The sequence below is a fragment of the Scatophagus argus genome, chromosome 7, assembly GCF_020382885.2.
Source record: "Scatophagus argus isolate fScaArg1 chromosome 7, fScaArg1.pri, whole genome shotgun sequence".
NCBI classification, from domain to species: Eukaryota; Metazoa; Chordata; class Actinopteri; family Scatophagidae; genus Scatophagus; species Scatophagus argus.
The window spans coordinates 23,311,539-23,334,179 of NC_058499.1; the positions used below are offsets into that span (position 1 = coordinate 23,311,539).

Genomic DNA, 22,641 nt, shown 5'->3' on the forward strand with positions numbered 1-22,641 from the left:
TGATCTTTCTTTAGTAAGTGTACTTGATTACATTCCACCATTACAAAATTTTGTAATATAGTTGGATGGAGACTGATCTGTTGAGTCATTTCCTCAGATTAATATTTAAAAGGTTACACAAAAGAAAGCAACACACGGTCTAACACTAACTTCTCGCGCAGTTTTAATATTGTGTAATAATGTATAGTTTGTCCCCCTGTGCTTACCGTATCCCATCCGGTCGAAACAGGAAGTCGATGGAGCATATCACTAAATATGAGCGGGGGAAAATCGAATATTCCATCTCTGGATAAAGAATGGTGCAAAAATTTGTGTGAAAACAAACCCAACTGCTTTTATTTGAGAAAATATCTTTAAAAGAGTGCTTTCGTTTCGCTTTTAACACTGATAGTTAATTGCGTATATATTCTGGAGTCCATTTTACTTTTATTACGAAAGTTCTCACCGGAAGCGGTCTTTCATTTGGCTTGCCCATTTGACAATGCGTATTTGTTTGCGGGTTTCGCATTATAAACAACGACCCAGCTTCTGAAAACATCGGACAATGACATCCGACGGTGGAATTCAGATACCGAGCCGTCTGCCACTGCTGCTGACCCATGAAGGGGTACTCCTCCCCGGCTCAACCGTCAGGTTCAGCGTGGATTCTCCGCGGAACATGCATCTGGTTAGCCAGCGGCTGTTGAGGGGAACTTCGCTGAAAAGCACAATCATTGGAGTGATTCCCAACACTAGAGATCCTGAGCACCTCACCGACGACCTACCCACGTTGCACAAGTAATACATCATATGTAATATATGTGGTCAGAGACTGACGGTGGTGTTATAAGTCGTGGCTGCACGGGTCCTCCAACCTGGGGGTCACGACCCCTCCTAGTAGACAAAAGCCAAACCCAGGTGTCGCGACATGACAGCAGGTTGAGGAAAAAATAAAATAAAAATGATAAACAGTCACAAAAGTATCTTAATATGAATAGATTATTTTTCCTCTAGATGGGGTGTATTTATGTGTCGGTGTGTTCAGAATAACAGTGTTGATGAAATTAACATCTTTTTCCATATGATCACATAATATGAAATCATCCGTTTAATCCCCGCCCCATCGTTTTTAGTTCTCCTGTAATCTGAGACTCAGTAGATGACACTGATCAACGCTCAAATGAAATGACATGTAATTTTAGCAGGCTGTTTCACTACTCAAATGACTTCTTTTTCTTTATTATGCCTCTGAAAGAATTGCCAGCTATACACATTTAGTCTAACTGGTATTTTTGTGTCATGCACTGCTCAGGTTTTTGCCAGAATTTGCAGAGTTTGCAACTTGTTCTAGAAAAGTCTTCAGTTTAGCAGTGGCCCTGTAACCATAAACCATCTGCCAAGACAGGTGGACTTCAGCCTTTCACCAGCAGACTACTGGATCAGCCTGGTTAATGAGTAGCAATTGTTTGTCTCTCTACTAGTCATGCTTGCGAAGAAAAGTGACAGTATTCTTTGAAAAATATGGTCAGTATGTTAGCAGTGCAGTGTGGCCCCCCACACTGCTGCTATTAGCAAGATCTAATGCATTAAAGGATTCTGGGTGCAGAGGAGGAATTTGTAAACAGAAAGAAATAAAGTAATCACAGGCCCCTGGCGTTGTTGTGGTAGACCTCAATAATGTGGCATTGATGTCATCGGAAAAGAGGGATTAAATTCTGGTTAATCAATTAGCTTTTCCCTTGATACTGTACATGTGTCAGTACATACCTCCAGAAAGCATCTCAATCAGTCACCATCCACACACCACACAAGTGTAGTCATTTTTTCTGTGGTGGCTGTGATGGTTGACTTCATACTGAATACAGAAATTAATGTCTGCATCCCTGCAAACGCATAATCAGAAACATGTTTTGTGACTGTATTAGGCCTAATTCAGACCAAATCAGGCCGTCGCCTGAATAGCACCCTGTTTCCTGCTCCCTGACTGCTGTATTCACAACAACTTTGAATTTCTCCTCCCCTGCTGGAGCAGTTGTCTGGCAGTACAGTGTTGTTCGAGGCACCAAGCAACATCATAGAAAACTCTGAGCACTTTGGTGGACCCTTGAATGTTAGTATTTGTTTTTGGCATATATGACAGTAGTTCACTCTGACACTGAATGTGTCATGTCAGTCAGCACTTTTAAATATGTAAAACATCAAAACATCTATTCAAAGTATTATAGTAGTAGACTGTATTTATAATTTGGTTTTTATAAATGTAAAAGGCTTGAACAACACTGATAACCATCTGGTCTGATCAGCGGCCTGTCCTGTCCCATGTCCATGACCATGTCCTGCTGTACTGCATGCAGTCATGTCAACACATTATAAGTCAAATTCACTCTAAATGATTACTTAAAACTAGATGTTGGGGAGCTAGCTAAAAATAGTACCACAATCTATTTAATAACAACAATCTGAAACACAATCTAAATTTTGACCTTTTTTCTCTGAAATGCCTTGTGGACTGCAGCCAGATATGAAGTAGCTTATGAATTTCTCCATTTTTACCATTAAAACTAAGGATCAACTGACATAGGTTTTTCAGGACTGATCCGTGAGACTGTTAACCAGTATGTGGAAGAGATATATATTTGCAGTAAAATTAAATTCTTGGTGTCAAAATTTAGAATAACCAAGAATGGAAGGTGACTAATAAGTATGATTCAGCTGAAAAACTAGATTGTGGACTCCTTCAAGATAGAACACAGTATGAGATCATCAGATTGCCCAACCCTGGGTAGTCCTCTTATGTTGCTAGTTTTTGGCCTATACATTTTGACAGCTCCTCATATCATGCATATTCAACTTTGGCTCACAGTTAAATAGCAAATGCTCTTTAGGTTGACATTTACAATTTAAGTCACTCAGCTGTTATTAGAGCCGTCACACTAAAAGGTTTTCTGATTTCGTGTCCACTGGCAACACGTGTTTTTACCACTCGTACCGCAGTCACTGAGGCCAGTACACTGTATGATTTGTCAGTGTGTCAGTCTAGCTGGTTTTCCTGGAAGTCTTGTTATCTGTTGTGTCACTGTGCGCTGAGGAGAAATTAAGATGCAGGAAAACGATCTGGATGAAGCTGTAAAAACAGATGCAAATTAGACAAGCAAATTAGAAAGTGCTCTTCATGAAAAAGCTATGTATGAATCATGAGGGACACAACAAATGCTTCAAGCAGACAGGAATGTTGTTCCTCAAAGTAGTGATGACTGAATGTGAGAAAACTGCAGAAAATCAGCACAGACTATAGTTTAGTATAAGACACTTTCACTATGAAGTCCCTCCACTGAGTTGTCTGTCATCACCCACCTCCACTGTCTCACTCTCAACTCCTGTCTGTCTCCACAGAATTGGTACAGCGGGGATAGCAGTGCAGGTAGTGGGCAGCAACTGGCCAAAACCCCACTACACCCTCCTCATTACTGGACTGTGTCGCTTTAGTGTGTCAAGTCTGCTTAAGGAGCGACCCTTTGTTCTGGCAGAGGTAAAACTTATATATTATTAATATCACACAAATCAACAGTCCCATTATTCTGAGAATGTGTCATGGTTTAAGATTAATTTAAGGTTGTCAGAAGCGGCCTGCACACAAGCAAAAGTTCTGCTTACGTTTATTGTTATTCACAAAAAGTGTTGTAGATTATATTTATTACATTTTTCATATACAGATCAGAATAAAACATGACATAACAAAATGAGTGGGTAAGATTAAGGAAAAAATTCTAAATTAAAAATATTAGTTGTTGGAACAACGTCCTTGATTCAGAAGAACCACACTCAGAAAATATTCTTCATAACGACAGAAGTCAACAGATTGAACAATCTCTTGGAGAAGGCATGTACTGGATGAGAGGGGTCCTCCCTGGTGCCACAGAGGTGTTTTGGTACTTTGACTTTTAGGTTAAAATGGGCACAAGAGCCTGCGATTGACTGGCGACCAGTCCAGGGTGAACCCCGCCTCTCGCCCGTAGTCAGCTGGGATAGGCTCCAGCTCCCCCGCGACCCTGACGGATAAGCGGTATAGAAAATGGATGGATGGATGGATGGGCACAAGAGCAGCAATAGTTGAACTGTAATGTAACTCTCAGGGTTCCTAGTTTCTCTAAAATGACGAGTCGAGAGCCAACAAGTGAGGGAATGTAGCACAATGATCCTGCAAAACTTGGAGACCCGGAAAAATTATGTTGAGGCAAGTTATATTTGCTGGCAGGCTTTGAAATTCGCTGAATGTGCCATGACAAAACAAGAGTGGGAATGATATCAAACCTTTGTTATTCCAGAGCATGAAGTTTAAACAGTAGAAATAGGAGGTTATTGCATAACTGACCAAAGAGGCTTAAGTTGAAACATTGAACTTGAAATGTTTGCTGAACTGCATACATGTCTTCAGGGTTGACAAAACCAGCATGTTTAGCGAATAGTTTCCTGCTGAGGTAGTGGAGCAGAGTATATCAAAGCGCAGCTGAGGCTGAGTGACACAAGGTTCCATTTTACATCAATTCATGCTTATATCGCCAGTTAAGTATTCTTTGTGTATTTGGTGCCCCCCAGTAAAACATGAAGTTTGACAGGTTTAGTGCACAGTCCCACCTTGCTGTGTATGGAGCACAAAGAATAATTTTATCAATTTGTCTAAAGAATGATTTAAGTCTGCTTTGACTTTGCTTAAGAGTTTGTCATAGTTTTTTTGTTTATTCATGAAGCGTCTGAAATAAATGTATAATGTTAATGTCCAGATAGTTAAAGGTGTCAGGGGAAAGATGAAAGAGTATTTACCCTTATACGAGCTGTGTTAATGCAATTTATTTTGTAGCCTGAAAATGCTCCAAAATGACACAGAATTTGAGTTATTTTGTGGGTACTGCTGACAGGGTCTGTTATATATAACAACAGGCTATCCAGGTACAGACGGACCTGATACTGCATGTTTCTGCGCTGTATTGACTTAGGATCTGTAGATGTTTTCGGCATTATGGCTGAAGGTTCTCTAACCAGGGTGAAGGACAGTGGGTAGGGCAGGTTCCATTGAAAGCTGGTTGAGTCCTAACCAGTTGTGTACACAAGTGTTGCATGGATACAAGCTTGAGGAGATGCATAAAGGACCAGGGAAAGACCAGTGGCCTTACAGCTTCACACACGGCCAGAAAAAGTGAATGTAATTTCCTGTCTCAGAGTTAGAGCAGAGGAGAACCCTGTTAGCACTGATTTTGTCCTCTCTGTCCCAGGATTTCTTATTAATGTGAGAAGTTAAAGGTGATTTGGAATTCTGGACTCTATAAAATACACTAATTTGTTTCTTGGATACTATAAAGACAAAGCCCTTACTACATGTGGCACTAACAGTTGTTAATATGGTATCTCTAGTGCTATAGCTGCTCAAAGTAAAATCTGGCCATGGAATAGATCTTTACATGTCTCACAAATGATAGATGGATTGTTTGTAGATAGAGAGGTAATGGAATAAATCATCCTGAACTCTGAGGTAAAGTTTAGATCTTCTGCCAAGTCATTGCCAGTTCAGCACCTCTGCAAAGGCCTGAGAGGGAAAGTCAGGGGGGATAGATGAAGGGCAACACAGATTCATAGGTGTTAACAGCTTTAGCCGAGAGTGCTCTACTGACAATCACATAGCAGCCTGACAGGTTTGTACTGACCTAGATAACCACACCATTACTAAACAAAGAATATGATGTTGCAAAACCTTCCCCACCCAGTTCCTTCACAGTTTGATGTTGTCATTGTCTCCTAAACGAGTCTCTCGGAGGAAAGCAATGAGAACTCCCTATTTTTTTATTTTTTTCCCAGAAATGTCAATACTGCCATCCTTGGCAGGTTTGTGAAGACACGGCACGTTTCAAGAACAGAGCTTAATGGTATTTAAATCAAACGTGGCCATCACATAATGATCACTCCAGACCCACGGCACAGTCTCAACCTCATCGCCATGTATTACATTTTGTGTCAATGTGAAAAAAAAATGCACAGAAAAAGTGATGTACAACAACAGGCTGAAGAAATTATTTTATAAGCTCAAAACTTAACTTTCACTTTAATTGCAGGTGGAACAGCTGGACAAACTGGACCAGTATACGACCCCAGCAGCAGGTGTCACAGCAGAAGATGGAGAGCTGGGGGAGTTGTCCACGAAGTTCTACCAGGCTGCTGTACAGGTGTGTGTGTGTGTGTGTGTAAGAAGGAGAAAGAAGAAAAGAAAAAAAAGATTCCCAGAGTATTTGATTAATCTAAATCTAATCATACACTCATTTAGAAGGTACATCCTGCAGTTTTGTCAAAATACCTTTTATAAGCACTATAGTACATTTGAGAAAAAATAATGTTTCATACAGAGAACTTGCAGCATTATGATTTAAGAAATGCAGCGTTGAAAGAAATTTGTCGTTTTCCCAAAGTCTTATAGGTTTTTCATCATTTTCAGCCTCAACATTAGTGAATACATCACAAAAGAAGCATTGATGATATCATCAAGTAACATTTAAGCTTATATCCAGCTGGTGAAAATGTGTCTGTGCCTGAATGGCAGGGCTGCTTGCTTCCTGCTGTATGTGAACTTGTTCAGCTCAAACATCCAGAATCAAAGGAACCTGACTGAGAGTGCTGATAGCAAAAAAAACCAAAAAAACAACTTTAAAACATTCCTAACATTATGACATGCTGCTTTGATTAATGACCATGAAAACCCTAAAATGAGAAGGCATCGGTAAGTCAGGTTCTATCTACAGACCTTCTAGTCCTGAAGGCGTCTCATCTGCTGGGATCAACTTTCTGGATGACAGATTTGACAAGAGCCTGACACATCAGAAGAAAAATGGTCTGCTTCAGCAAGCATCTGGACATATTTATCAATCAATGAAATAAATAAATTACTCATGGGTCGGTGGAGGTAGTCACCAATTCTTTGGAAACTGGTGGCCTCCACAAAAGGGAGTCTGTGGGACTCCCTGGATGTAGTCGATTAATTGATCAAAAAGAAAATTAGTTGTCAACAATTTTGATAATTGATAAATAATTTCAGTAATTTTTCAAATGGAAATATCAAGCATTTGCTTTCTCCAGCTTCTTAAATGTAATTATTTGCTGTTATTCCTTTTCATTCATGATAGTAAATAAGGAGTCTTCAGGTTTTAGACCATGGGTTGGACGATCTGAATGTTGGGTTCTCTGTATTACAAAATGTAATTAAAGCGTTTGGTCTGGACCTGCTCTAATTGGAAAGTGTCATGAGATAACTTTTGTTGTGAATTGGAGCTATATAATCAGAATCAGAACTCCTATATTTATCCCCTAGGGGAAATTCTTATTTCTTACATACATTTCAGTTTTCCTGACCAAGAAAACAGAGTTCAGTAGTTTGATGTTGACAGGCAGGGATGATTTCCTGTGTCGCTCTGTGGTGCATCATGGGAGTAAGAGTCTGAAAGAGTCTGTCTCTCTGTATAGCTCACACCTCTTCCTTGTTGCCTACTCTGAAAGCCGTGTTCTTGTCAATAAACTGAATTGAATTAGTACCACATGCATCTCTGTACACACACATACACACACACATATGTATATATTGCAAAAGATATGTGTGTGTGTGTCCTTCAGGACGAATAATAGTCTTTCTTATCTTGCTGTGGGAACATCTGTGGGCTGCAGGTGTGTAGCACTTGTAGGCTGGCAAACCTTCTATAACTCAAAGTACTTCCAATTAATCAAACGCATTGGAAGGTTTCAGTCTTTGCCTTTACAATTTATGCCAAAGCTGTTTCTACTTCCCTCGAACACTTTGTGAGTGAACTCTGGAATTTCAAATTTCATCAAGATAACAAGAAACAGACAACATTCGTCTTCTTATAGCAACAAGCTGTGATGTATTGGAACACATTTGTGTTGCTAAATGTGTGTGTATCTGTGTGTCTGTCTGTCTTTCTGTGAAGTTATTAGGTATGTTGGACATGTCTGTTCCAGTGGTGGCTAAGTTCAGACGTCTCTTGGACAGTCTGCCCAGGGAAACTCTACCTGATGTGGTAGCCTCCATGATTCGCACCTCAAACAAGGAGAAACTACAGGTGAAGTGACTGCTGTGTCAGCCAAAGTTCAGAGTAATTACTGAAAAAAAAAATGGGATGTGACAGACGGATAGAAGAAAATCGTAGTTGAATGCACTATTTGTAGAGTTTTTAATAGGATTACAACATCTTTGAAATGAGTCACATGGTATCACTGCAGGTGAAAAGCTGTTCTGTGTTTGTTGTTCTCAGGACATTTAGTCCGTCTATCTTGGTTGAGCGGAGGGTTGTGTTGGCTGCTACAGGATAACCAAAGAGAGAAAAAAGAGAAAAAATTAAAGTCTCACAAATTCATTACTACATAAAATAAAGTAGGTTTAATGTAAAGATTTTTCTGAAATTATTGTATTTTCAAATCAACTATGGGTATGTTTGCGTGTGCTGCTAAGGTCCTGGATGCGGTGAGCTTGGAGGAGCGATTTAAAAAAGCTCTTCCCATGTTGACCAGACAGATAGAGGGGCTAAAACTGCTGCAGAAAACCAGGAAACGAAGTCCTGATAATGAGAAGAGGGTAACAGACGATTGTATTTCTCCTTTTGCCCACTGTGGGACTAAGTAATGTTTATCTCATCTCTTTTTCTTTTCATATGCCTGCTCACCTCTCCGCGTCTCGTCCGTTTAGGTTTTATCGGTGCGTAAAGGTGGAGTGTTTCCAGGTCAGCAGTTCAGCCTGGATGGCGAAGATGAAGATGAGGATGGCGATGACATTATAGCTTTGGAGAGAAAGGTGCACGGCGCAAACATGCCTGATGCGGCGCTCAGAGTTTGCCTCAAAGAACTCAAGAGGTGAACTTTCACGCTGACTAAACCTTCACCTGCTTCCTCATAACAAAACGGTGTCACTCAGTTACTGGTGTTACAGTTGAGGTCTTTATTTGCAATTGCTTTCTCAAATGACTTTGCATAGTTTAAAAGGAGTTAGTACTTTTGATGAAATTATGATCCATCAGATCATATACTAACTACTAAGTGATCTGTTAAAAGGGTTTTAGTAACAACAGTTTGATATTTAAGCTGTTTGAAGCCTTTAAGTATTCTTGGATCCGTTTAAATGATTTCACAGATGTGGTTGTTTTGAATGTTAAATGTGTGACTTCGGTGATGTGTCCTGATCCACAGTCAGACAGGTGTTGCGTTTAATCTCATTCGTCTGCATTTAGATTGAAGAAGATGCCTCAGTCCATGCCTGAGTATGCCCTGACCAGAAACTACTTGGATCTAATGGTAGAATTACCATGGAGCAAAAACACCAAAGGTAAAGTCTTCATATGTCCCTAAGGAATTAGGAGAATTTGTAGACAAGAGGTGATTTAACCTTTGAAAAATTGATATTTCCTGCACAGCACGATGAGTATATTGTTTGGATGGTGGAGCTTTGTGGGTACACTCTGCTGCTGAATGGAACAGCAGCCCTCCTGGATAAAAAAAACATTTCAAACATGATCATCATACTGAGACACACACACAAAAAAACACTGTTGGAAAAATAACTCTTCTTTAACTCTCTTTAATGTGTTGGAATTAGTGGACAAATGAAAGTCTTCTTTGTTCAGTGCATTTGTAGAAGTTTAAAAAAACTGGTTTAAGCTTAAAAATCTCTAATACACTTCAGCTGTGTAGTAGTAGTTACAACTGTCAGTCACAAAAGTGTAAATAAAAAAAAGATGTATGATAGATTTTTGGCTTTGTTGGAAGTCATATTTTTTCACTTTCGATGGAGCTAATGGGGTCTCCCTCCCTCATGTATAAGCAATGTGGTGACTGCAAGATTGTGGCAAACTGTGTTTAATATTTCAGTGCAATCAGTCGTATTTTTCTGGTGTACTGCTTATGCTTTGAAGTGCGTCCCATGGAGCTCCCTGTTGTCTTTGGACTGACTTAAACAATTACCGTCAAAGCTTTTCACATATCAGGGATTTGCCTTGGTATTTTAGGAATAAACATAATAAAATAAAATAATAAAAAAAAAAGTTGAGCTAAAGTCAAATAGAGATAGTGGAGATCTTGCAAAGATACAGTACCATACAATGATCTAATTCATTTATCGTGGCCAGTCACAATATCAACATTTCACAAACTGACATAAGAGCATCTGTTAGACACACAGTCTCTGCTGCTGACCTCATACTGCATCGCAGACAAATAACCTCAGATCATTGGAGAAAGACAAATTTGAGCACATGAACTGCAGGGTCAGAGGACAAAATATGTGCTGCAGATAAATCTGAAGTACTGTTTGGGAGGATTGTTCTTGATAGACCACCAGGAGAGAGTTGTTTCTCCTGTCCCCTCTTCTTCATCACGTTCTCAGATTACAGCCATTCATCCTGTTCCTGCAGCTCCCACCTCAAAGTCTTCACCTTTCCTAACTTGAGTGTTTTCTCTTTCTTTCTTGAATCTCTTAATCTTGTCTACATTTGCCCCACTCAACATGCACACACACACCAACTCTTCAGACTGCCTAGACATCCAAGCAGCCCGTACTCTATTGGACAGTGATCACTATGCCCTGGACAAGCTGAAGAGACGTGTGCTGGAATACCTGGCTGTCAGACAGCTGAAGCCTTCACTGAAGGTGCTTCTTACAAATCGGTCTACATATAAAGACAAGGATTTCTGTCACATTTAACAGTGATTTTAATACTACTGCTGTGTTTTTAGGGCCCCATCCTCTGCTTTGTAGGGCCCCCAGGAGTCGGTAAGACCAGCGTGGGACGCTCCATAGCCAGAACGTTGGGCAGAGAGTTTCACCGCATTGCTTTGGGAGGCGTCTGTGACCAGTCTGACATCCGAGGACACAGGTGTGTTCATAAGATAGGTAGTATAGATGGTGAGATTTGTGGACCACAGAGGTACAGGTGAGCCAAGAGCAATTACATATACATGTGCATATGTCTTAAGATGTCCTAAAGGAATTAGGAGAATTTGTAGACAAGAGGTGATTCAACCTTTGAAAAAAAATGATATTTCCTGCACAGCACGATGAGTATATTGTTTGGATGGTGGAGCTTTGTGGGCACACTCTGCTGCTGAATGGAACAGCAGCCCTCCTGGATAAAAAACATAAAACAACAAACATAATCATCATACTGAGACATAAAAAAATAGCACAGCTGGAAAAGTAACTTGTTCTATGTAATGTTTTTCAAAATTAGCAGACAAATGAAATTCTTTTATGTTCACCGCATTTGTAGCAGTTCAACAAGATGACTTAAGTTTGGAAAACCCGGCCGATATCCTCCCAGCATGCCCGCTGAGTCTGTAATTTAAAAGACTGATAAGTGTGACTGATTGAGTGTTAAGGTTCTGTAGATGAAAGGCAGCAGAGCTTCTACCCTGAGGTGGAGACATTTATAAAATCTGACAGGACGTCAGTGGGACCTCCACATTCAGCCATGACATGACGTGTCCTCTGACAAGTGAAGCACATTGTCAAATTACAGCACAAATATATCTGAGACTTTTATGTCAGCCGTTGTTAAATCCATCGATTGTGTCATAACCTCAGAGAGTCGGTTAGCTGCAGAGGGAGGTCGTCAGTTAAGTCCTGTTGAGTGTTGATCTGTGTGGAACTGAATGAACTGTAGTCTGATAACCATAAATATGGCCTTGAAATAGAACATCAATAGGAAGAAAAGACTGTTGTGTTTCTCTCACATAAATCAAGTTTTCTGCAACTAAACACCAAATGAACTCCAGTGTGTTGATTGACTCACATTTACGCACTGTTTTTGTAACCAGTGAAAAGATCATTAGAGTTCATCAGTTCGGCTCTCCTTTGATCGGCGTCTTAACAGCCTTTGTCAGGGATGAGTCTGAATTGCACCAAAACATACACACACACACACTCTCCTGTGTTGGGTTTGATTGACAAGTGAGGTATGGAGCCTATGCCTCTGTGTGTTGTTGTGCACAGAGGTGAACAGAGCAGCAGAGGTCATCTCATCTCAGGTTGCAGGGAAGATTTAAGATTTAGCAGTGTTGAGACACCGTCTCTCAGCCAGATGAAAAACATGTGTCCGGCATACCAACAGCCGGGGTGCAAAAGATAAAAATTCTTTAAAGGTCAATTGACAATTGGTTCAGCTTAAAGAAAATAACAGTTTTGTGGGTTTTTATTCTCTTTTGTTGTTTCTTTAAGGCCACAAACTTCACATTTCATGTTTTCAGCACTTGTGACAGCAACACTGCTGTGATTATTATTGTGTGGTAATGCAGTGCATACTTTTAGAATAAGTATCGTAACAACATAATCATAATAGCATGACCAATAACATAACCAATAACATGTGGCAATGACAATGGTGAAACCAGACAAGACATGATGTTCACCTTGGCTTGATATTCCTGCACTTTTCCGTTGCCATCAGTAGAATAAAATGCTTTGAAACTGAAAACTGAATTTAAGAATTTTAAGAATTTCCCTTCAGGGATAAATAAAGGATTTCTGATTCTGAATGTTTACACAGTAGGTCGGTAGTTTAAATTCTGCCCGTTTCTCCAGACGTACATATGTTGGCAGCATGCCTGGCCGAATCATCAACGGTTTGAAGACAGTCGGCGTAAATAATCCTGTGTTCCTCCTGGACGAGGTGGACAAGCTTGGGAAGAGCCTCCAAGGAGACCCTGCAGCTGCACTGCTAGAGGTCAGCTCTGTCTCTGTCACTCAGATTTCTTGTTTAGAAGATGTCTCCACTAAACAAAACGTGCTCTCAACATAACCTGCAGATTAATGTGCAGCTATGCTCAAATTGCTTGTTAGTATTTGTTGTGCTTCCTCACAAATTTGTCTTTTGTTTCCTCTGTTCTGTGAACCAATTGATTAAACACTAAAAGCATACACACTGAAATGGCTTGTAATTGTTCCTTTAGGTCCTGGACCCAGAGCAGAACCACAGTTTCACAGACCATTACCTCAATGTGGCCTTTGACCTCTCCCAGGTGCTCTTTATTGCTACAGCGAACACCACAGCGACCATTCCCCCGGCCCTGCTGGACAGGATGGAGGTGCTGCAGGTACCAGGTGGGTTTAGATGCAGAGAGTCAGAACCATCTCAGGTCCAGCTCTTGCTTTGTTGACCTTACTAATCACAAGCAGAGTCCATCTGCAGGACTGAATTTACTGCAGTGCACTCAGGTAAGAGAGGAAACAACTGCCACAGTCACAAGTTATTAAAAAACTATTTATTTATTACAGTTAAAGACATAAAGTTAATATAGATAGATGTTATTCATTAATCACTTCAGATTTCTAAGCAGTAATTTATTTGTTTACATGAAATACATGTTCTTACAGTAAAGTAAATCCTCATGCACTTACTGTTCATTTATCTGTAGCTGTGAACTTCTGCAGACCTGCAGTTGTTTTATGAACCAAACAATACCTGTACCATCACCACCGTTTGATTGCAAAACAGTCTGTTATCCTCTAAAACATGTTCATGGGAAGTCAATAACAGTGTTATGTTTAGTATATTTACATATCTTAGTCCAAGATCAAAATTCAACCATATTTAATCCAAGCAAGAATGTTGATGGGACAGGGTCAAATGAACTGGATGATAACCTGCCTTATTACCTTCACTCAAGGAAATGTATCTTTTTGGAAGTGCTGTCTGTGCTGCATTTTATTACAATGTATTACACACTGACTGACTATCTATCTGATGTTTTTATTAGTGTATAATCACCTGAAACTAAGAATCATTGTGTTTTTGTTACATTAGATCTACAGAGGGCGCTTATGCTGTATTGCATATGCAGTGAACTGATCACACGGGGTCACCATACATTAATAACAAATGGAAACTCTACCAGTTTTACAAATTAAAACCTGTTCATTGATGTAATGCAGTACCTCTGCATATGTGGGAAAAGTTATATTAAGCCTCTAAGCCCAACGTTGATTCAAGTGACATCACTTGAATCAACATTGGAAAAAAAAAAGAAAGAAAAGAAAGTCAGGGAGAAGTTAAAAGGAATTGTGGCGTGAAAAAGAAGTCAAGAAGCCTGCTGCTAATCTCTGCTTGAGGCTAGGGGCTTAAGCTACATTGACCTACACACCCAAATCTCCAACCAAAAAACTGGCATTCCAGCTGCATTGTGGATAATGTAGGCCCCTTTAAGAAAGATCTTATCTCCGGTTCTGACAAAAAAACCCCAAACCACATATTAATCATGTATATAATGTACTTCGATACTTTGATAGAAAGAGTGACTTATCAAAGTCTGTGTGTGTGCGTGTTTCAGGATACACTCAGGAGGAGAGGGTGGAGATTGCCCACCGTCACCTGATCCCAAACCAGCTGGAGCAGCATGGATTAACACCTCAACAGCTGCATATACCACAGAATACCACCCAGGATATAATCAGCAGGTCCACATGTATACAAATACTTAAACATTTGTGATTAAACTGCAAGCAGTGTTGGATGAGCCTGCGCACCACCGTGCTCCTTGGTGTGTGTGGCAGCTGTGGCCTTGTTACAGGACACCAACACAGTTCTTGTAGTTATGTGTTTTGGATACTGCACAAAGCACAGCCACATTTTATGTGCAGCTCCTGTCCTTTTTAACTTTATTTTCTGAATGAATTAATGAAGCATAATGGCTTGAAATATTGTTGCGTGTCATGTTTGTCTTAAAGCTGTGTCACAGGACTGATTGTGAAATGTGGCTCTCACTGCACAACTAAGAATCATTGTGGAAAGACTTTCATACCATTTTCCTGCTAATCTGGTGAATTTAAAACATCAGGCAAATCTTTGAGGAAAGAAAAGTGGCTCCAAGTGGTAGTAAATGAAAAATAAATGAAGAAAATATTTTTTTACCTCATTAATGGATAGACTCTGTGTCTATGCATTTAAATTTTCTGTTGTGCAGTTTAGAATATACTCATATATTTGTGCATGCCTTCTCAATCTGCTGTTCATGCAGTAGCAATAGTACTGCAGTAAAACAAATATTTATTATACCACGGTCTGGGTGAATACTCAATCCTGATTGGCTGCAAGGTGTTACTAAGTAGTTCCAGTTTAACTGTCAACGCTATATATCAGCACTGAGTGTAGCCCTGCAGTGTCTCATCCTCACCACAGGATGGCGACTGTAACATACAAGCTGCAGGCAGCCTACACTGCCTCTTTGAACTTCCTTTGTGGACTATCGTCACACTGACTATTCGACCCTCCACCTTAGGCTGAGGCTGAAAGTACACATGAACTATCATTTGTTGGTGGAAAACTTGTTTTGGAGACAGTAGACCTTTATGTTTTCAAACGACACGTTTCTATATTTTGCGCTCCTGGTCATATCTTTCACACAGAACACATGCCTAGCAAAAGAAGAAACACAGCCAGTAAAACCTCATCTCCACATAACTGAGCTAATCTGTTGTTGCGTGTGTGCGTGTTTGCTTTTTTTTTCTTCAGGTATACCCGCGAGGCAGGTGTGCGCTCTCTTGAGAGGAAGATCGGGGCAATCTGCCGAGCAGTGGCTGTGAAGGTCGCTGAAAGTCACCAAGTCACCAAGACAGAGGCTTTGGCCCCTGAGTGCCCAACACAACAAAGAGGTGAGCCCGAGCTCTGTTTTTGTCTGTGTCTCTGTGGGCTGATTGGACTGCTTACATTCACAGTCACACATATATACACACCTACATGTGTACATACTTAAACAAATTCGATTTTTTTTTAATAGGAATCAAATTATGCCCTTATTTTAGAGAACTGCCGTAAACCGAAAATCCTGCCTCACCTAAGTGGAACACAGTTTACCGTAAGTTAGAATGATACAAAGCTTCAAGATCATATACAATAAATCAAAGACACATTAATAATGGATTTCTTTGTTATTTCTTGCAAATGTTTGACATAAATGGATTAGGTTTGGTGTTCATACTCTGGATTCAGATCCTTAAATTGCCAATTAAATTTGACTAACTCAGTCTTTTGGGAATTCCTTCAAATTAGATATTGCATTCCCTCAAATGAAATTTTACAAGGTACAACTGGAAGTAAAGAATGTAGAGACTATGAGACTATGAATGTAACAACAGTGCCAAAATCAGATGGCTGCTGGAACTTGGATCAAAAGATTCCAGAAGATAACTGGAAAAAAGTAATTACATCATAGTGTTGACACTCACTTGAAACACAGATATTAAATACCGTGGATTGTACTGGACTCCTTTTAAAAGAGGAAAACTCAGAAACAGTGACACATGTTGGAGATGTAACAAAGCAAACAACATGTGGGATGAAATCATTTCATTCTTGAATAAGATGTTTGGAATACACCTCACCAGTTCATTACCATACAGTATTAAAATGTCAAAAGACGTCATGGTGCTATTTAGCCATGAGATACGCGTGTAGCTTCTCCATATTTGAAGAATGGATCGAGGTATACAGTACAATGGCAAGTTATGAGAAGGTTACTCAAAGAGTGCTTGGGAGGGAAGATCTGTTTAAAGCATGGGGCACATGCCTTGCCTAGTTGTTAGGTAAAGGTTTGATGTCTTTGGATCAGATACATGATGTTTGTGCTTTGTAAATTTCCTAAGATGTTTTTTTGTGTTCATTCATGGCTAGATTTGAGCTGGATTTGTTGCTAGAAGCAAAAACTTGTGAAACAGGTCCTTAAAATCCAATAATCTGAGTTTTAGGCCTTCAGATGTCTCAAATAAAGTTTTTGAAATTCCACACAAATGTCTAATATGATACAAAAAAATTCTCTTTACGAATTACAAATTCTAAAGCAAAGGTCAAAGTCAGTGAATCAGTTCACGAGATTAAATCACCTTTCATGGAAGCACTGATTCCACCCAGTCGGGAAGGTTTGCATGGTTAACGTTTAAGAGCAGCAGGGAGTTTGGGTCGAGAACGAGACGTTGGAAGGCCCTGCTTCTGATGTATCTACCTTTAGCTGAGCAGTAAACATGGCTGGCTCAAAAATGTAAGAAGGGAACTAAAGTTAAACTTAAGGCATTAAGTCCCATGTCAACAGTCGGTACACACCACACACAACGGGACAACGTGTGTGTATGTGTGTGGCCACAGAGCAGCTGTGTAGCATAAGGTGGCACTCGCCAGTTTGAGAATGTGTTCATCAGCTTGAATATTCCCTAATGTATTAACTGTCAGACAGGCAAACTGTTCCTGCACAGACATATGGTCTGTTTCTACAGACTGTTTAGTATGTGTGATTATCATTTAAAAATTATGTATTTCATGTCAGATGCTGGATGTCTGAAGTATCCTTCTAAGCACAACATGATGTCTTCCACTAGCTGTGTAATGAGCTGGATAATGTGTAGCCAGCTGGTCTTTATTAGAAAATAAACCCCATCAAGTCCTCTGTCCGCATATCTGGTGCAGACATTATCTCTTTTTCCTTCTGTAATGGAATTAGAAAGTCATGCTCGCAGTTTTAATTTGTCGGCAGGATTCCAAGGAGATTAAAATGTGTCTCTGGGACACGACTGGATAGACTCCAGAATTCTACCAGGATACATTAATATAATACTGCACTGTAAATTAGCAGACGTGTAGACTGAAAAAGAGAGGAGATGGGGATGAACAGATTGGAATCAGCAGTGGTTTTATGCTGCATTGTGGAAAGCCCTCTGTTGCCAGGTAACTGATGTCAGTGACATGCAGCGCAAACACTGGTGTGCGAGTGTCTGTGTGCAAATGATGTGTGTTCTTGTGCATGTATTTTGCATTTTTCCAAGGTGCTTGTATGTGTTTGATGTCTCTGTTCACTGTTTGTAGATTCACTGTTTCATGTCTACGCGTTTGGTTTTCTTTGGATGACGTCTTTTTTGTGCTGAATTTCCAGTCTCAGCCGCAGCTGTCATCATCTCTTCTTTCTCTCTCTCTCTCTCTCTCTCTCTCTCTCCCTCTCTCCAAGGCCTAAGTAAAACCATAGTTTTGTTGCTTCGCTTGATTCCGGAAACATAGATGTCAATGAGAAATCTTGTCTTCATCCATCTGGCTCGTCCAATGGAAGCCCTCGCTCAAAACGTGAAAGAATTTAGTGAAGAGCAGATGCTGTGATCCTTCACAGTGAATTTGCTGTTGAATTATTACCAACCTGCTCCTCAGTAGGACTCAACTAATTTTGTTATTTGTGTACAGGCAAGGCAGATCCACCTGAGATGCCCATAGTGATTGACCACATCGCCCTGAAAGACATCCTGGGACCTCCGCTGTTTGAAATGGAGGTAAGCAGTGCATCTGCAGGGAACTACCAGTGTTCATATAACACAATGGCAGAAACCAGTGCTGAAATGACCACTTATTTTTTTCAACGACTATCTGAACTTTCTGAACCTGTCTCACAGCTTTAGAATATAAAGCCTGTGAAGATGTCTCACGGCTCCATTAAAGCTATTGTTCATATAAAGTCAGAACAGTTGAAAGCACGATGTGGCATCAGCTAGAGGTGTCATCACACAATGTAATGTGAAACATAACACAATTTGTATTCAAGGAGGTGTTCTCTTTTTCGTCATCATCTTTTTCCTCTCCTTCCCTTGCACTTTTCTCACCCTTCTTCATGCCTTTTGATCACAGACCTGTTCCACCCTCCCTCGCTATGTGGTCACGCTGGCTTTGTGTTTCACATTTATTTCTACCTTTTTGACAATTGCAGATGGGCCTTGAAGTTCCTCGGTCTTCTGATTATCTGCCAAATGTTTGTGTGTGTTGAAAGGTGTCTGAGCGGCTCACCCTCCCTGGTGTGGCTCTGGGCCTGGCCTGGTCTCCCCTTGGTGGGGAGATCATGTTTGTGGAGGCCAGTCGTATGGAAGGAGATGGTCAGCTCACTCTGACAGGCCAGCTGGGAGACGTTATGAAAGAGTCAGCCCATCTGGCTATCAGCTGGCTCAGAACAAACGCTAAAATGTACCAGCTCACCAACAGTGAGTTCACACAGATGTATACTGTACATGCTTTTACAGAAATGATTGTGAAATAGACTAATGAAAGAAGACAAATGAAAATTTGATAAAAAGTCCGGTGAAGTTTCTTCATTTCTCTAGCTTCACAGCACTGAAAACACCATCGCAATGTTCTTTTAAATAACTGAACCAGGTGTGGATTTGTTTTAAAATGTTTTTTTTTAAAAAAAAAAAAACAAGCAAATGAATGCAAAAAAAACCCCATTAAAGCATAAAAAGGCTCCGTACAGCTCGTTCAGCTTAATCCAAGTCTCTGGAAGCCAGGAGATCCAGAATTATTTTAAAAAGATGTTATTTACATCTTTTAAGTTGGAATCTTCACTGTAGCTGCCATTAACACATACCCGCCTGAAGGCACATGTACATGCTCCTCTGCATGTACATGTGCCACTAGAAGAGATGAACTTCAGCAGAGCTCAGCTTCTGACACTAAGGTATGCAGAGACCACAAGTTCTTATTGACCTTGTCTTGCATTGCATGAATGTGTGTTTGAGGTTTGAACATGACACAGGGTGCGCATCCATGCTTTCAGCTTAGCAGCTAGATTTCATCTTAAAAAGGGTGTAAATAATGTCTTTCAGAATCAAGTTGGGATCTCGGTGGTTCCAGAGACTTGGATTATGAAAGATGCGCTGTTTGGACCCATTTTATCTTCCTTTTTTTGGTTGTTTTTGTGTTTTCAAAGTTCACAATTTCTTCAGTTGTTTAAAAGAATGCTGTAACAGTGTTGTGCTGTGAGGCTACAGAAATGGACAAAATAGCTCCAGCTGATTTTGATGAGGGTGAGTAGATAATGACTGAATTTTCATTTTTGGGTGAACTGTTCCTTTACCATGCATTTACATTTGACATTTGCTTGGGTTTGAACAGTGGTGGGGGGGGGGGGATCCGCTAGAAGGGACAGATATCCACCTCCACTTTCCAGCCGGAGCTGTCACCAAGGACGGCCCCTCTGCAGGAGTTACCATAGTAACCTGCCTAGCCTCGCTGTTCAGTGGCCGATTGGTCAGATCAGACGTTGCCATGACAGGAGAGATCACGCTTAGAGGGTTGGTGCTGCCGGTGAGTTACCACATTCAACACATAATAGTAATAATGCTAATAATGCTGTCCACAGTTTTAACACACTGGATTGGTCTGTCCTCAGGTGGGTGGGATCAAGGACAAGGTCCTGGCAGCCCACAGGGCAGGAGTGAAGCGCGTCATCCTGCCTAAACGTAACGAGAAAGATCTGGAGGAGCTCCCAGCCAACGTCCGAGCCGACCTTGACTTTGTCACTGCCCGAACCCTTGACGAAGTGCTGAACACCGCCTTTGATGGCGGGTTTCCGGGCACATCCAGCACCCACACACACCCTCAGCTGAACAGCAAACTGTAACGCACTGATGAAAATACACACATGCACACACACACAGATAATGGGAGGTGAGGAAAAGTGTTTCTGAATAGTCCTAACGGAGCAGAGTCTTTCGTGTTTCAGCTTGGTCATCTGCAGTCTAGTAATCAGTTTTCCCTGATACTCAGTTGCAGTTAATACGAGTGCACAGCTGTAATTGATCTTTAACCTTCTTTAAAGTTTGAGCTTGAGATTTTCATTTTTAAAGGATTAAGACATTTAAGAGATAATTTGAGGTTAAGTCAAAACCTGGAGGAGAATTTAGTTTACATGGATAATTATGTGAAGTTATAATGGTACAACATTTGTTAATCACACATTAGCACAGTCTGACCATTCACAGCCAACCAGATTCAGTTAACATCATTACTAAAGTTAATGCTTTTTGAAGTTGGCTCCTCTTTTCTTGGATATTTACATCGTATTAATAGCACTGCTTTAGCCAAGGCAAGCGGACAGGAGTTCATGAAGGCCGCAACACAGTGGCAAGCAGTTAATGATGAAGTTTGTTACAGTTTGTGCTGAAAAGATCAAATCAGTCTGCTTAGATGGTTAGCTGTGTTCAGGTAGTCTGGAGACCTGTAGCCTGTTTGAATGATTGAGTTTAATCACACACTGTAATCCAGTGCAGCTTGGCATCAGCTATGGTGGATATTTTTCTTTTGGAACTGCAGATTTTGTAGTGTATTACCTGTGCTTTAGAACAACCAACAATAAAGGACTGCAGTTAGTTTGATCATACAGTATGTATCAGATCCCATACTGAGGACCTGCCTGCATGAGGTGTGGAAATAGTTTGACTACCAAAATATTCTTCTGTGACAGAATGTTAACCCAAATGCCATTTTTGCAGTACACAATGAATCACACCCATTTAATGTCTGGAATTCTATGCATTTGTGTGCCAGGCTCACATAGAGGACGTGATAAAATGTATACTTTAATAAATAATATGAAAGATTAGAGATGTAATATATATAACATTTCTGTATTAAAATATCTAAAAACAACTGGACCATTGTTATACTTTTTGTTGAGTCATCCCAAATGTTTCCAGCAACGTTCAAACCCAGCAACCCAGTAACAGTACGTTACTTTTGGTCATTTGTACCTGCAATTTCCAGGAGAAAGTCAGAGTGAGGAAGGAAATCAATGAAAGTGATCCATAGCTGTAGAAATTAGCCTAAATACTGTTTAAAATGGGTTACTTATTTGTTTTTATGAAATAATTTTATTTTTCAGCTCTTAAATTTTCCTGTTTTTTGTAACTTAAAACATAACGTGTGAAACTTGATTTTATTTGCTGACTTTATTTTTCATCAGGCCTTTATAAATACTGTGCTGGAAGATAAATGCAGCAGTGTGTTCATACAGTATTGCAGGCAGATATGAAGCACACTGACTACTGCTGTACTGTACTAATTTCAACAGCAAGGTCTGAGGTCAGTGGCAGGCAGATTCATTATGAATATGAGAAATGGGCAGTGTGAGTCTAGTTGGCAGTGGTACTTAAATGTTGCAGCTTAATTGTCACATCTTCCTATTTCCATCATCATCCTCTTGTATCTTTATTTGAACAGGGACATTAACCTTATTCAAAACTAGCTAGGAAGTCATGAACAGAGTTTTAGCAAATTGCTATTTTTTCCACCTGTTCAGTTTATCATCATAAATGGTACAGTATCATGATTTCTTGTGTACCGACAGTAAAAACTTTATTTTGTGGTTGTATTATCAAGGCTGTACTGTATACTGTTATACCCTGATGATACTTTTTATCCTCACAGAGGAAAATGTCAAGTTTATAATGAACGATGATTCTTCTTCAGCCAACAATTTGCATTCACAGAAACCATCTTAAACACTACAGGAGTCTTTAGGTCTTCTCAGGTGCTGAACACTCATGCCTTGAATTTTAATTTTTTTCAGTGTAATTTTGATTTCAGCCTCAAGGGGCTGCTGTTTAGTCTTACAGGAAAGAATCAAAGAAGCTGCGCAATCTGTGCACTCTGAAGAGGTCTTGTTAGAGCTGGGTACTCTCTCTGTACTTTACCACAACATATATGAATTACATTTATAGGCTTGAATTCATCATAAGTCCTCTTTCTCAGTCACAACATAAATAAATACTTCAGCCAGAATATTAGTGTTATATTATGTGGCTCTTTTAGTTTGCTTATGTTTATATAC

The 22,641-nt window shown here is 40.1% G+C and overlaps 1 protein-coding gene across 2 annotated transcripts; it reads left to right on the plus strand.

Annotated features, from left to right (window-relative positions):
• Positions 1-244: 244 nt before the first annotated feature.
• lonp2 (lon peptidase 2, peroxisomal) lies at positions 245-21,461 on the plus strand. 2 transcript variants are annotated; one of them, XM_046395487.1, is made up of 17 exons: positions 245-777; positions 3,373-3,508; positions 6,084-6,194; positions 7,962-8,093; positions 8,483-8,605; positions 8,717-8,880; positions 9,255-9,349; positions 10,551-10,669; positions 10,756-10,895; positions 12,599-12,740; positions 12,967-13,117; positions 14,344-14,470; positions 15,525-15,664; positions 18,231-18,316; positions 18,808-19,038; positions 19,926-20,117; positions 20,203-21,461. In XM_046395487.1, exons 1-17 carry the CDS (start codon positions 545-547, stop codon positions 20,431-20,433), a joined length of 2,553 nt encoding a protein of 850 aa, XP_046251443.1. In that variant the 5' UTR covers positions 245-544; the 3' UTR covers positions 20,434-21,461. The 2 variants fall into 2 exon arrangements, with proteins under 2 accessions (XP_046251443.1, XP_046251442.1); XM_046395486.1 differs by having other exon boundaries at positions 18,808-19,015.
• Positions 21,462-22,641: the final 1,180 nt, after the last annotated feature.

What these genes read in the sequence shown, in the direction of transcription:
- lonp2 (XM_046395487.1), top strand. Translation starts at nt 545, where the DNA reads ATGACATCCGACGGTGGAATTCAGATACCGAGCCGTCTGCCACTGCTG. An exon ending in GGAGGTGCTGCAGGTACCAG is followed by an intron (nt 13,118 to 14,343) that starts GTGGGTTTAGAT and finishes TGCGTGTTTCAG; the next exon opens with GATACACTCAGGAGGAGAGG. An exon ending in TTAGAGGGTTGGTGCTGCCG is followed by an intron (nt 20,118 to 20,202) that starts GTGAGTTACCAC and finishes GTCTGTCCTCAG; the next exon opens with GTGGGTGGGATCAAGGACAA.